Source organism: Lampetra fluviatilis, chromosome 4 (assembly GCF_964198595.1).
Source record: "Lampetra fluviatilis chromosome 4, kcLamFluv1.1, whole genome shotgun sequence".
Classification (NCBI taxonomy): Eukaryota; Metazoa; Chordata; class Hyperoartia; order Petromyzontiformes; family Petromyzontidae; genus Lampetra; species Lampetra fluviatilis.
The window spans coordinates 27,543,519-27,560,007 of record NC_136278.1 but is presented as its reverse complement, the minus strand read 5'-3'; the positions used below and the strand labels follow the sequence as shown (position 1 = coordinate 27,560,007).

At 45.0% G+C, this 16,489-nt stretch overlaps 1 protein-coding gene across 3 annotated transcripts in view; it reads right to left on the bottom strand.

Moving 5' to 3' along the window:
* LOC144931712 (delta-type opioid receptor-like) overlaps window positions 1-10,247 on the bottom strand; it is a 59,259-nt gene extending 49,012 nt beyond the window's left edge. Inside the window, exons 1-2 of one of the 3 annotated variants that reach the window (XM_078855922.1) lie at window positions 9,775-10,247; window positions 8,468-8,801 (exon numbers count right to left, since the gene is read on the bottom strand). In XM_078855922.1, coding sequence (XP_078712048.1) covers window positions 8,468-8,769 — 302 coding nt within the window. In that variant the 5' untranslated portion in view covers window positions 8,770-8,801; window positions 9,775-10,247. Of the gene's footprint in view, window positions 1-8,452; window positions 8,802-9,518; window positions 9,580-9,774 lie in introns of those variants that run through there. The other 2 variants (XM_078855920.1, XM_078855921.1) reach the window with 2 other exon arrangements.
* Window positions 10,248-16,489: the final 6,242 nt, after the last annotated feature.

The window sequence follows — 16,489 nt, the reverse complement described above, 5'->3', positions numbered from 1 at the left end:
TTGGGTCTGTCGGTCAAGTCACGTATATACAAATAATAGATCGCGACGTTTCGATCGCAACACAAGAAATCGTCTTCAGCTGAATCATCTTCTCCCGAAGACTTGACCAAAAGACCCAAGGGTCGATACTCTTTGGTTTTTTCGGTAAAGTCACGTAGGTAAAAAATAAAATTAAAATAAATTAAATCACGACGTTTCGGAGGCAACACAAGCTTCCGTCTTCACTTGATCCAGTAATTTTGCTGTGACGGTGCCACCTGAAGACGGAGCTTGTGTTTGTGATTTAATTTTTTTTTACCTACGTGACTTTACCGAAAAAACCAAAAAGTATGGGCCCTTGCAGTCACGAAAACTTCAAATCTAGAACCCAAGAGTACGTTTCATTATCATTTCATACTTTGTAAAAATAATGTTCTCTAGATATCGCCTTTGGGGTTCATTTAGTACATTGTTTTTTAATAATTGTCTTCCTTGTGTTGATATTGAGAGACAATTTTCACAAATTCGCTGATTGTGGTTCTGACTCATAGCTTCCTCAGACAAATAAGACAAAAAAACCTCCGGTAATAAGACCATGCCCAGCGAATGGAACATTATCAATCAGAGCAATATTATACAAAAAGGCAGCTCCATGTCATGCAAAGTAATGGGGAGTAAATCTCTCCCACCCACACAAAGTGTGTTTTTTTTTGTGTGGCAAGGAAAATGATTGGGACAAAATCTCCTAAAATTGGACGCCCCAACATTGTCAAGGTCTAAGCATCATGATGGATACACACCTCGATGTGTCCACGTGGCTTCCTATTCTTCTTTAGACCTGTCAATTCCTTTCAGTCTTGACACATTTCTCCTTCTGGGGGTCTAAGGAAGTTCAAATTGTACGTATTTATAATATGTAGGGAGTTATTTATTTATTTGCTGGGGAAGACTTCTGGCTATTGATTTGACCCAACTTGAGGCCGACCACTGTGACTTAGGAGGTTTATTGCCACGTTTCCACTGCACAGAAAGTCTGTAAATTAACTTTCAAACAAATGTTTATCCCCAGGTTTGGCACACTGAGCTACATAGCTCTTTTTTACAAGCGACCTGGCCACAAATGATAGCCCAATGTCTTTCTACGTAAATTTATAGCAGCCAAATGCTCTAAATGCACGTTTCTAGATGTAGAGGGGGAAAAACAGAGATCACGGGGGGGGAGAAAAACACGCAGCCTTGGAGTAAACATGCAAACTACAAACATACAGGCATCAGGGTTGGGATTGAACTCACGGTCTCTTGTATGCCAGGCGAGGTAGTTAACATCTCGCCACCATGGCGCTCCAAGCAATTGACCAACTGAAGTTTAATTCAAGTCGACCTTTGACATTGTCTAGCCAAGCTATCGTAATTGAATAACATCTAGCTCCATACATGAGAATTGCGATGCCATCATGCTGTAATGGTTCGCACATTGGACTAGAAGTTACTGGTTCAATATCATGCCATGGCAGTTGAAATTTTAAATCCCACTGTCCACCCAGCAGCATACATGGGTAGACCCACAGTTTGATCGGCGGGTTGCGTGTGGTGGGTTGAGTAATGTGCAGTTACTCCCACCTCTTCCAAGACGTCTGGCCAGTGTGGAAGAGTAGGCAAAATACAATTCATAGGAGCTCTCCAAAGCTCCCTCTAATGGTGGCAATTCTACCAGTAGTGGTGTGAGACATTGCAGGGCTGCACCTTTACATGCATCTTACATGGAGACTTGCTCCTTTTTTACTGCACACGTGTGACGGGAAAAATGGCACTTTGAAAAAGTGACACCATTTTGATCGGCATGCCTGAATTCAAGAAAATTAATTTTACAAATCCCAGCAAACATGTTTTTCATGGCGTGTGCTAGTTACGTTATCATATACAGTACGCATAAAATACAGTTGCAGCAATGTTATGAACAATTGCCCTTCTTTCCCGAGTGAGAAATTTCCATCCAAAAGGACATCTTCCCAAGTGCTCGTAAGGGTTTCTTCGGCAAATTGAATCCCGCACGTAACACAAATAACAAGTTCCCTAGCGGTTGAACACAACACAATTAAAACTACTGAAAATTATATGAACCAAAAAAAGTTACCCAGTTTGTAAATGTCGGCTGTTGAAAGAGAAGATCATAAACATTTGAAACATGATGAACAAGAGAAGTCATGTAAAACGATAATTGCGACAAGCGGGGAAGAACATTTTAATATACACAGTTCCTCCAGCGCGCCTGCAATGAAGCATTGCACAAGTGTAAGTTTGCATGAGCTAACGTCACCAGATATTCTCCCACTTATTAAACTGACAGACCTTTCAAGGCATAGTGAGACGTGGCTGTAAAAGCAAGGGCCAATAAATATAGTTTTCTAAAGTCCACATGTGGTCCAGGCATCAGGGACTGTTCTTTGTGATACGCAAACCCCCATGTCTGGCTAAAGGTCAGTTACGTTACTTCGCTGGATCCTGTCTCGGAGAACCGTGCTTCCATTTACCCTCCTCAGTGCTGTCAATTCATTTCCTCATCATGTTTTACAGAACATTTTAGAATGCAGACCATGGGTGTTAATTTTTTATGCTACATTTTTTTTACATTTAGTTGAGTGTTAATGTTTTTTGCTGTGGCAAAAAAATACATTATTCAGATTTCCTAAGTGTAGTACATTTCAAAATGTTGTAATGAATAGATTACATTATTTAGTGTCAGTATGTAAGAATTCAACATATTTCCTTACTTGTTATAACTTATCACATTCAGCACATGCATGGATATATGTTGAACTTATTTTGCACCGTCTATAGCCAACCGTTCTAATTGGAGGTGCAGTGATGCATATATATTATTCTGAAGGTCAGCATTTACATTTTATAATCCTTCATTAGTATAGATTATCAATCGACAGTCTTTTTACACGTGTAAAATGAATAGCTAAACACAATTTGGAACATTTAAATGGGTTCCAATGCATTTATATTCCCTTGTATAAATTGTGGACAAATTTACAGATTTGATCCACCCCATTTTGACAGAAGTTATGGGGGTCACCGCTTCCAATGCGTTAAATTGCCATTACAAAAGCATTACATCTTAAATACCACGGTGGTGGGCTATAATCTGCAAGATCAGTGCCAAAGCCGGTGGCATTGGTTGCGAGTGGCTCCCTGTGGCAAGTAAAATGCTCCGTAGCTCATTGCGAGCAGCTGTTCCCATTTTTGAAAGCTGTCGATGCATATGCAGCCGACACCGAAGCGTGCGAAAAATAAGTTCGGCTTATTGTCGACAGCCGTTGGGCTTCACGCGAAGTCGCCGCGCAAACACCTGGCGCAGGTTGTACGTCATCAGCACGCTGTCAAGCTGATAGCACGCATCATAACCATGACAGCTGCGGGGCACTTAGTGGAAATGAGTCAAAAGGTCAAAGTGATTTCCTGATCAAATGCGCATTGAGGCAGTGCTCATATCTTGTTAAAGCCGCGAGAGGCAGTCGCGGAAAACAAAACATGTCCACGTTTCTCTGGCGGGGGGGGGGGACGAGTGTATGCATACGGCAAACACTGCTGATTTCCACACGCAAAAAGTGCCACTCATTTGAATGACCCAGGAGGGACAATGGGCCGAGTTAACCCACACGAAGTGAACCACTCGCTCTGTCGTTGAACTCTACCTGGCAGGATAACGGAGGTTTATGCAATGCAAAGGTGACACGGGCGCGCACAATGGCTGCGGATCAACTAGCGAGATGCACATTTCGTGTTCAAAGTCATCGCCCCGGTTTTTAGCGGCGACAACCCATGGTGATAACGTTTCGCTTGCATAGCCTTGGCTCCAAAAAGTTGAGGTACGGGTGCAGCCCTGCAATAGCTTGCTCACACCACTGCTGTTGGAAGGGATCTCCACTAGAGGGAGCTCTAGAGAGGCCCTCTAGAAGGCATTTAGCCTACTCTTCTACAACGGGGAGATATCTTGATAGAGGTGAGAGTGCCCACACTTTACCTCACCACACGCAATCTGCCGATGGAGTGACTTTGGTGTAACCATTTATAGGTGCTGGGTGGACGGAGGTGGGGAGATTTGAGAAACTTTGCAATGGTGGCAACTGCCGCGGCCGGAAATTAAACTGGCGACCTCTGTATTGCAAAGTCCAGTGTGATAAACCATTCGACCACAGCAGAATCCACCTACAACGTACATGCTTGAGAAGTCACTTTTGATGTTAAGTGGGATTCTCCCGTTTCTATGCAAGGGAGATGAGAAAATGTGACCGATGGGTGATGTGCTAGTGAGTGACTGGTCAAGTATTTAGAAATGTAACGGAAATTGCTAATATGTTTGAGCCGCACTTGATCGTCTCACCAACATTTAAGAACACATTCGTTTAAGAATAACACCGTGCAGAGAAGCTGTGTACAAGAGATGTGCTCCTGATTTCTAGATTAGTCACAAAACGTAGATTTCGGATGATCCAAAATAAATGTAGTTGCGGATTGATCCAAAAATGTGACGCCACAGAAGTGACATCACCTCAATAGTATAATGTGTCTGCTTTTGCTCATGTAAGTGCTGTTGCCGGACATGATTTTTATAATCTGCCAAATATCTTTCGCGTAATATATTAAAAATATGTAAAACGCTTCACGTAAAAACGTATGTTTTACGAATGACACTTTATGTAAAATATTACAATGAATGCATTAACGTCTAAAACGACAACAGAAAACCTTAGTAACATTCCATAATTCGCATAAAAACCATACTAATGAAATCCAAAACTGGGCATAGTAATACATATTTTTGTTTAAATCCTAAACTCATTCCTCATCTGTTTTCTTCCATTGTTTGTCGGGAACGTGCACGTGTTTAAATGAATGCATTCAGCTGCGTAAGCAAGCAGCCTACCTGCCTTGTGGCACGCCAGTGTGCAAAAATTAATATGCATCATGTGATCTGCTCGCTGCCTTTCCTACCAACCCCATTGATCAACCACTCGCCCACAACAAGTCCACCTGCATTCTCATGCAAGGTCGTTTCCACGCGCCTGATGGTTGCTAAAACGCGTCCAACGCGACTGTGCAGAGCGTTGATCAAATTGCATCGTGCTCCCTGCGTTATTTTGGGCAAAGACAAAGATCCCCCAGATCGACTTTAAACGCAACTAGTAGGACACGTGCTGTTAGCGAGCGCCTATGAAGGAAAGCACACGGCACCCACGCATGTTATGACCCATGGGGAAGATGCAGTTTTGTGGCTACCGAGTGCAGTGAGGGAGAGAGTGAAGGGAGAGCGAAGAAAGAAGGGAGAGAGAAGGGAGGCCGGAATAGATGGGATTAAAAAAAAGATGCGGGGCACAGAGGGGAGAGGCAGGCCGTAGAGAGAGAGTTAACGTCATGCCGTAGAGACGAGGAGAGAAAGGCACAGAGACACGGGAGACAATGAGACAAGGAGAGATAGACACAACGGTTGCGAGAGAGAGAGAGCGAGACAGACAAGGAGAGAGTTTAAGTTCACATGATTTGTTACACGTGTAATGAGTGACTTCCACGACACATCGTATAGAGAGTTGTTATTCTTTATTCTCACACTGGGCACAACACAGGCCAACGCTGGTTCTTCCTCTCACCGAATATAGCTCAAGGCAATAACACCTCTACCGGCTACACGCACAGCCGATCACTCAGCGGGGTACCCTCGCCCTCACTCGTCTCCGCCGCTGGCTGGCGGCGTGACGATGACGGCGATGGAACTCACGCAGGAGATCTTCCACGTGGCCAGACGACAGAGAGAGATGTCGGCGAGCAGCGACGTAGCCAGGAGCCAGGACTCAGGACCCCACACACGAGCCCCGAGCTCCGGGTCCGCTCCCCCTTATATCCCCCCAGGCGTGGCTAAGCCCCGCCTCCGGCCACGCCCTCTCGTGGAACCTTCGAGCAGGTTCTCGGAGCATCTCGGTTAACCCCACCTGTTACCTTTGCCCCAGGTCCGCTTCCTTCCCTGATTGGCTGCTACCTCTGTGCCTGCACCCGTGAATCCCTTCCCAGGCCAGCAGGTGTCACTTTGTCATGTCAGCAGGTGTAGCCCTGTCATTACACACGGATGGTCTGGTGTAGCCAGTCACCCGGCCATGTTACGAGTGAGATCCGCGGTGCGTGAGCACAGCAACGACAACAGCCGACAACGACGTCGATATTGCAGAGAACGAGTACAGGGTCCATTAGGGATACTGCACAACTACCAAACGAGGTGTTTAACGGTCATAAACGAAACTCACACTCAAGTAAAAAAAACAGTGCAAGTGAAACATGAAGTGTTAGGTTCATGTGCACATACGTCTAACAGTGACATAAACTCACGCAAATCTAAAAATACAGTGCAAACGTGTGGGAACAAGAGGGGCCAGAAGGCGTTCGTCACAGGTGCGAGTATGCTCCGTGCTTTGGTTTAATATTGCAGTAAAGAGTGAGAGTGGTGGGAGGATGGGAGATAAAGACACAGACAATGATTCATACTCTGAGTGCAACGTCGAAATACGGGAATGAGTGAGATTGGGATGCTGAGTTAGTGGGTGCGTGTGGGTGGGGAGAAATGGATGGAGGCATAGGGGGAAAGACAAAAAGAGTGGGAATTGAGGCACCTGGTGAAAGGGAGAGTTTTGGCAGGAGACGGAGGTGGTCTTCATTTTATGAAGTAAGTGGTGATTCTTGGTGTTGGTGAATTGGACGGTGTGTGCATTGACAAAGCCAAAGTGAAAATGGTGAAATGGAGGTGGTGTTACTGACTTTGAGCTAAGTGGCGATTTTTGATATCGGAAAATCTGAAGCAATATTGAATCCATATTCTTGGTTCTTTCGGTAAAGTCACAACGCAAGCAGCCGTGCGTTGTGGCCGAAGCGTCGTGAGAATTTTATCTTATTATGTTTTATGTTTATTATTTCCCTTCCAAGTGACTTTACTGCAAGAACCAAGAAAATGAATCCATGCAGTCACGAAAGCTTTAAATCGAAATTAAATATTGAATCGTTGCAGAATCCAGGCTTATTGTGGTGATGCTGTATATATTATCGAATCATTGCAGGGTTTGGGATTGCTGAGACGAAGCCGTCTACAATACTGGATCGTTGAGGAATTTGGAGTTTGTCGCTGTGCTGTATATATTATCCAAGTGTGGCAGAACTCAGTGTTATAGTATTGTGGGACCTTACATATCTGAGAATTGTATGGCCACTGATCGCATCTCATTCACGCGTGTCGGGGAATACGTTTTTCTTTTACATATAAAAGGGGGAAAAGGGAAGGATCGACTCGTACTCAATACGAATAAGCATTGGTAGCATATGTTATCCGCAAGCGAGCAACACTAGACACAAAAAAGCAAAATGTTTACCACACACAGAATCTCTTTGCATTTGAATGAGTGCCCCAATGTCACGTGCGACGCACATACACAATAGATCTATGAATGTTCCCATGCATAGCATGTGACGAAGAAAAACAGAGCCGTGACATGCTGTTGGGGCAAGTGCTGCTATGCGAGCACCTATGAAGGCCGGAATGCCACACGAGGGGGTGGCTGGCCAGCACCACGCCCGGCCGCCATTGTATCCCCAGTGGCGATGATGTTTACACACCGCACCAGGTACTCATTTGAGGCTGAGTAGACCTAGGGGAGGCCCAGGACCCGCTCAAATAATCGTCACTGTTCTTGGGCCCGAATGGGAATCGAACTCTGGTCATTGAATTCGTGGGGCAGTGCTCCAACCGCTGAGCTCACCACTTCCCTATAATATATATGCACCGTATGTTGAACTTATTTTGCACCGTACGCAGCCAACCTTGCTAATCGAAGGTACGGGGTGCAGGACAGATAATGTGACATGCACACACACACACACTCACAAGGTACCTATCAACCTGTGCTCTTATGTCATAGTGGGACAGGTACGCGTAAGCACACACCCACACGCGAGACGCCTGGGCAGTTTAATCAGCACGTGGGACACGTTTTGCAATCACCGGTCGAAAGCAACGACTCAATTTCTAACGTACAAATGAGAGGAGGTTTCAAATTGGTAAACTCGGGGAGGACTCATCCGTGGTGGGTCGCGAGAATTGCAGTTTAGAGAACCCCTTGCTGCCGTCGATAAAAAACAAAAACCATGCGCACGTGCGGGGCTTGAATTCACCTAGCTCTGGAAAATGTCCCTGCCCCACCTACCCCTCTTCCACCAGCCCTCCCCCCCTCCCCAAGTTTTGTAGGAATGGTGGAGGTGGGCGGGGGAAGGGGTGGGTGGGGGTGAGCAGAATCTATCCCATGACAAATGTATCCCTGTGTGTGTGTGTGAAAGCCGTGTGCGCGCGGTGTGTGTGTGTGTGTGCGTTGTATGTGTGTTGTGTGTGTGCGTTGTGTGTGTGTGTGTGCGTTCTGCGTGCGTGGCATCTCACCTGACGATCACGTACATGACCAGGATGTTCCCGACCAAGCCCACCACGCACACGATGGAGTAGAGGGCGGTGATGACCACAGCCACGACCAGCGAGGTGACGTGGGGGTCGTCATCGTAGTCGTCGTCGTCGTCAAGCATGTCGTCGCTCTTGTTGCACAAGAAGGCCAGCTGGTGGTGAGGTGTGCCGTTGTCAGCCAACGACGAGAGGTGATGGCTTTGGTTGCACTCCCACGCGTAGCCCGGCCCGCTGTGGGGCATGTGGATGCCTCCGTGAGAGAGCGCCGTGCGCCCAACGAGATCCGTGAGGTTGGACATCTCTGTGTGTCTGTGAGTGTGTCTCTCTCTCTCTGTGCGTGTGTGTGTGTGGAGACACAAACGAGTAAAACATTAAATAACGTGAAACAACCTGCACACGAACCCCCCCCCCCACCACCATCCACCCCCCACTCACCGATTGTCGCAAAGAGGAATGAAATGAAGGAACGCATGCCCCGAATGATTGCACGAGGCTGCAAGCGGGCACCGCAGGCGAACGGGCAAGATGTAATGGAGTGATAAGGAGGCACTCTGTTGGGGAGCTCAATTCCTTAAGGGTATTTCAGGGATTCTATTTGCATGCTGGTTTTTTTTTTCTAGTACGTTAATTGCACGATTACGCAGTGAATTTAGATTTACGAATTATAACAATAGACTGTATGTACTGCATACTATAGTATTCCTAACACCACCCCTCCCCTCCTACCAAAAAACAAACAGCCCCCCTATTTCCCCCATTAACTCCCTATTCCCTCATTTACCCCCTCACCCTTGCAACAGTCACCCTTCTTTGAAGATCCAACCTGAATAACGAAAGCTATTTGGGGAATAAGTCACCACAACGACCATTCAAAATCCACACTCAGCGCAGGGTCTGGCATTTTACTCGCTCGACAATGTTCCAGCATCGTACGCCAGACGAAACTCAATTGATCGGCACACAATCCGAACGGGGAAACACAACATTGCGCGGAAGAAGATAATAAGATGATGGGCTTTAGGGGATAACACATGGAGAGAGAAACCACCTTTGATACAACCGAGAGCAAAGATGATCGGAGCAGTTGCGGCTGTATTTGGAACCCGGTCGTCAAAAAATAAAAATGTGTGCATCACACGCAACGCCGGCAAGCACACAGAAGCTACACACAGCCGGCAGCGATCCTGTATACACCTATAATAAGCACTTCAAAGAGTCACCCATTACTAGATCTGGCATTGCAATGCGCATTGCTTAGCTGTTATATGTGTGCGTGCGCGTGTTAGGTGCGTGTGGTTCCTTACTTGACGAAACACTGAGCAGCGGACCGGCAGACGCAGGATGAAGACGGAGGTGAGGGGGGGGAGCTGAACTGCTGGCGACAAATTTTCACACTTTGAGAATTATGCGCAGGAGACACGCACATACGTGAGCGAGCAGCGATCAAATAAACAACTGCCGCAACGCCGCTCGAGGAAGAATATTAGCAATAGGCTGGGCGTTGGGGGGTGGACGTCCTCGTGGAAATAGGTGGAGGAAGACAGATTCTCTTGACACAAACAATACACCCCCCTCCCTCCCTCCAACCCCCACCCAAAAAAATAATGCGTCTACTTTTTTTGCGTCTTCTATTTATTTTGAGAATTACTGCGTTTTCTTCCCAAATGTTATTTTTGCCGTGGGGATGGCCCAACGCCGGGTGGAAGCCAGCCAGCGTGCGAGCGAGGGATCCTTTTTTTTGTTGTTCGCGAATGGAGCTGTGAAGCCTTGCACGGAGGAGGAGGGAGGCGCTCCCGAACAGCTCCACACTTTATAGGGCGCGGCGGTTGGGGGGGCTCCGTGACGCGGCGCGTTAGATGCCCTCTCCGCAACTCTCTATACAATTCATCATCGGCAGCAGCAGCAGCAGCGGCAGCGGCAGGCATCATCATCAGCCCAAGATCAATCCACTGCTTGGCATGCAGGTTTCCCCAAGCCGTCGCCATCTCTCACGATCCTGCTATGTTCATCATCATCATTGCGATAATTCACCGTTTATCTCATCGCGTCGTCTCATCCGTTTGACGTCCTCTCGATCGCGTTTCATGACTTGGAATGGGTGCAGCTGCGTTATTTATTATTGGACCATCGGCTTTCATCCCTTCATAATACTCAGCCATGGTCAATTCAATGCTAAATGCAGGCCGTGACCATCTTTAACGATCCTAAGATGTAATAATCAACCTACTAATCCACCTAGCGCCTGCTGATATCATCATTTCGAACGCATTCCGTTTCATTCCACGGCTGCTACTGCGTCATTATTCTTGACTACCAACCATCATGTCGAAATATGTATGTTGAACTTCTTCCACACCGTACGTAACCAACCGTGATAATAATCGGAGGTGCGGGGAAGGACAACAAATAACCGCCCTTAACAGTTTGAAGGATATAATTAACCTTTGTTTTCTAATCAATGGGTTCCTCTTTTTTATTCCATCCTTGTCAATGACCACGTTTCTGAACGACGTCGTACAGATACAGGGGGTACAATACGGGTGGAATTGTTTACCTCTTATCCGCGACGAGTGTGTGTGTGTGGGGAGATCCCATTGTGGATAAGCAAGTGAATTCGAGGCGTCACATCATCTTGCCATTTACGACTAGAGCCACACCATCGCAGATAATAGTGTGGATATGTGAATAAAAGGGTTAAACCATCAACCACACCCTCAAGACATTTACGAGTTGTTAACAGGGCTGCTATTCTGGGGGGCTGTATCAGTTTTTTTTTTACCCTGCTTCTCTCCGATTATTATCTGCTATATTAACCCCACATTGTCTGGCTGATCTGCTAATTATATTCCATAATCTGTGGATCGGCCTTCCGATTACATCCACGATTTTGCAGATAGATATAAGGAGCCAAACAATGGCCACTAAATGATTCCTATAGTTTTCACAGACTGGTGAATAATTGAATATAACATTACCCAGGCATATCAGGAAAACAACTCCTTTCACCCCCCCCCCCCCCCCCGTTAACTAATTTAGTTGATATGTGATGGGATTCCCTGACATTGTCGTGTAAAATAGGAGCTCCATCTCCATTAAATATACATTCACGTACATCAATTTCAATGGCGCAGTGCTCAGTGTGCATGCATCATTGAACCCCTTATCCCACTAGGGTAGATAAAATCAGTACTACTTTGGCGAGTCAATGTTTATGGATAGTGCCCTCTTATTTTTCACCATGATCCTCCCTCATCACAGGAATGTGGAATTACCATCAGTGTATGTTAACAAGAGATGAGCTCCTTCGAGCAGAACATCTTAAACTACAATATCACTATACTCTTTGGTTCTTTCGGTAAAGTCACGTAGGTATAAAATAAAATAAATCACGACGTTTCGGGCGCAACACAAGCGTCCATCATCAGGTGGGAAAGCATGATCTGCTGCTGAGGCAGTACTGTTGTTAAAAGGTTTGAAATGGGTGTAGCCCAAGGGTCATAAAGAAGTGGCCGGAGCGAATTATGTTAATGTGAGAAAATAGCATGATGTTAATGTGAGAGATTAGCATGATGTAAATGTGAGAAATTAGAGGGCACGGAAGTGGCTATGTTAATGTGAGGGATCAGCATGATGTTAATGTGAGAAATTAGCATGATGTTAATGTGAGAAATTAGCATGTAAAAGTAAGCTAGGAGAGTGGCCTCTTAGACGAGGGCGCAGAAGTGGCTATGTTAATGTGAGGGATCAGCATGATGTTAATGTGAGAAATTAGAGGGCACGGAAGTGGCTATGTTAATGTGAGGGATCAGCATGATGTTAATGTGAGAAATTAGAGGGCACAGAAGTGGCTATGTTAATGTGAGGGATCAGCATGATGTTAATGTGAGAAATTAGAGGGCACGAAAGTGGCTATGTTAATGTGAGGGATTAGCATGATGTTAATGTGAGAAATTAGAGGGCACTGAAGTGGCTTTGTTAATGTGAGGGATCAGCATGATGTTAATGTGAGAAATTAGAGGGCACGAAAGTGGCTATGTTAATGTGAGGGATTAGCATGATGTTAATGTGAGAAATTAGCATGGCATTAATGTGAGAAATTAGAAGGCACGGAAGTGGCTATGTTAATGTGAGGGATTAGCACGATGTTAATGTGAGAAATTAGAGGGCATGGAAGTGGTTCTGTTAATGTGAGGGATTAGCATGATGTTAATGTGAGAAATTAGCATGATGTTAATGTGAGAAATTAAAGGGCACGGAAGTGGCTATGTTAATGTGAGGGATTAGCATGATGTTAATGTGAGGGATTAGCATGGTGTTAATGTGAGAAATTAGAGGGCACGAAATGGCTATGTTAATGTGAGGGCATGATGTTAATGTGAGAAATTAGCATGTAAAAGTAAGCTAGGAGAGTTGCCTCTTAGACGAGGGCACGGAAGTGGCTATGTTAATGTGAGGGATCAGCATGATGTTAATGTGAGAAATTAGAGGGCACGGAAGTGGCTATGTTAATGTGAAAGATTAGCATGATGTTAATGTGAGAAATTAGAGGGCACGGAAGTGGCTATGTTAATGTGAGTGATTAGCATGATGTTAATGTGAGAAATTAGCATGTAAAATTAAGCTAGGAGAGTTGCCTCTTAGACGAGGGCACGGAAGTGGCTATGTTAATGTGAGGGATCAGCATGATGTTAATGTGAGAAATTAGAGGGCATGGAAGTGGCTCTGTTAATGTGAGGGATCAGCATGATGTTAATGTGAGAAATTAGAGGGCATGGAAGTGGCTATGTTAATGTGAGGGATTAGCATGATGTTAATGTGAGAAATTAGAGGGCACGGAAGTGGCTATGTTAATGTGAGGGATTAGCATGATGTTAATGTGAGAAATTAGAGGGCACGGAAGTGGCTATGTTAATGTGAGGGATCAGCATGATGTTAATGTGAGAAATTAGAGGGCACGGAAGTGGCTATGTTAATGTGAGGGATCAGCATGATGTTAATGTGAGAGATTAGCATGTAACTGTAGAAAAGGAGAAGAAGAACGGCCTCCTCTCCGAGGGAGTGCAACCCAACGGGTGTAATCCAAAGGGCCTGTGAGTATGAGAGTGCAATCCAAAAGACATGTGAGCATGAGAGCGCAATCCAAAGGAACGAGAGTGCAATGCAACGGCCATGTGAGCATGAGAGATCTGAGAGAGAGGCATAGAGAGAGAGAGGCACAGAGAGTCGAAATAACAGCTGACATAGGCAGGTTGGATGGAAACATCACAGTCAGTTAAGACTTTACCTGGTTAATAACGTCCTTCCAATTACATTATTACTAGCCTGTATTAATACGTACATACATCCAACCTCCCTCCATGATACATCTATAAACACATCCATCCAATTACACAGTTGATGTATTAAGCATGTAAATGCAACGGCATCTCGATAAATCCATAAGCCATTCAATAAATCCACCTCCCAATATAACCATCAGTTCATTCATCCAAGCATCTATATAGTACGTACATCTGGGGCAATGGCATGGCTCATTAGTAGCATGTTTGCCGCATGTAGCAGAGGTTCGTGGTTCGAATTTGGCAGGTGGCCCTGGTTATTACTGCGTGTGTAATAACCATAATTTACGCGCCGTCTGCTTCATTACAAAAGTTGTAGGCCATTGTGTGCTGGCACCATGGTCAAAATGTGTCAACTTTGAAAAATTACCTGCAAATCACTCACTTGGGATTGCAACGTAATTACATCAACCTCGACTGTGACAACTGCTGCAGACGATGGACGTGAAACGTAGCACATCTCGTGGTGGTAGCCTTACGCTATGAGATATGCACGGATATGAAATGTACTACATTTAACATTTTCACCGATTGTGGCATACGAACACGATCGAACTCAACAAGAAACCATGAATCATAGAGGGGCAGCGTTCGGGGCTGAATATGTACGTATGGAAACGATTGTCGTCCCAAAAAATAATCGCAGGAATTTGTAATAATTAATTGATATGCGTGTTTACAGTCGAGAATTTGTTGATACGTGATGGGATTCTCCAACAATTTTTTTGGGTTAGATCGCGTAAATATAAATTTGTCGTTAAACCCTCCACCATCGCACACAGCCAATTAGTAAGGTTTGTCAATAAAACAGAACGTGCCAATTCGTTACTAGTACAGCACACCGGTGTGTTGGAGAGCAAGTCATTGGAACTAGCATCATCAGGCCGACAATCAGACAGCCACCGATCAGGCGAAACGTCGTACTCAGATTGTAAATGTTGTGGATTTGCTCTCCAACACACCGGTGTGCTGTACGAGTATCGAATTGGCACGTTCTGTTTACGTGACAACCCTTACTAATTGGCTGTGTCGGGTGATGGCGGGTTTAACGACACATTTATTTTTTACACGATCTAACCCAAAACACCGACATTATGGAAACTATTGGTCCCGAAACCCTACGTGTTCAACTGTGTTTACGGTATTTATACCTATGAGTACCTGGCTTGTAATTGTCCTAAACATACATATTACTATTTATGAAAATGCACGTGGAAACAGAATGGTTGTAAACATCTTATGCAATGCACACAGCCCATAGAATTGGCCGGTAATCACTTGTAATTATTTATGAAAATTGATCCAACCTTTAATGAGCCTGTGTATACACACACGCATGCACTCAATATACATATATTACATGCAGATTATATACTGCATACTTCAGCAAAAGTTGATTGGGTCATTGATCTGGTTGCGCAATGGTTCACTGAAATGTGAAAATACAAGCATTTAGAATTACTCTTGTGGGATTTATGCCTCGGTGAGGATTAATACGAGAAGCAACAATTAACTAAATTGGCATGCCGTGAGCAATCCTCTAACCAGAATCATTTCAACATCATTCGAGTCACATATTAGTATTTTCAAAAGTGCATTTTTCTCTCTCCGTGTTATATCTCTACAGATATTCCAGTCGTGCATGCGTCATTGACCTCGACTTGTATACGTACTCTGTAATGTTACGTCCTGCGTGTTAGAATTTGGTCATTATTGGTTACCAAGGGGCACCCACCCCACGTTTTATTTGTTGTTTTTTTTCCAGTGGGAGGGCACAAGTGGCGCATTGGCCAGGTGGTGTTTCGTGATTTATTTGACATCAAACACCACGACCCTGGCCAGCTGCGATGCTCCTTCCGGGGAGGTTTGGGTGGTGATCATAGACTGGGAAATTGGCAAGGATGATTGGTGTTACTCACCCATTGGGAGCCCTTAGCAGAAATTATGTTTGTGGGCCCCCCTCCCCTCCCACGCCTCCCATCACTTACCTTTCAAGTTATTAGGTCCCAGCTAGATGACAGAAGACATGTAGACAAGTGATGTAGATGTAGTGGTAGAGAAATGTAAATGAATAGTCATAGAGGAGAGCTATTCGGACGACATGGTGCAAAGAGATTGATTTACTTGTCATCGTGTTGATCAAGATTGGAATTTAAGCTGATTTTTTGTACGTATCCCTATTTCGGTAAAGTCACGTAGAAGGGAAATAAAAATATATAAAATATATATATAAAACAATATTATTTATTATTTCCCTTCTACGTGACTTTACCGAAAGAACCAATAATATGAATCCCTGCAGTCACGAAAGCTTTAAATCAAAATATATCCCTATTTGTTTCTTGAATCAGGGACTCCGTGAGCACCCTTGGGGACCCTGAGCTTGTGTTTGGTGGTCCTTGGCGAGGATCCAGATGTTGATTTGGAAAACTTCTGAGCCAGTGTGTTTAAATCGGCAGGGTGACCACGCCGCACAAGCCACCACACCCCCGAAGCATTCCCTGAGACTGTTTCTCGGATATCTCCGAAAGCGGCCAATCCTGAGTTTGACATTCCATTGACGTTATCACGTGAGGCATCAAGTCGTTTTAAAACTAGGGGACACGTTGCATCTAAACGGAGAGAAGGCAAGTGACATTATACCCTGTCAAACAATTATCACCCCCCACCCCCATTCACG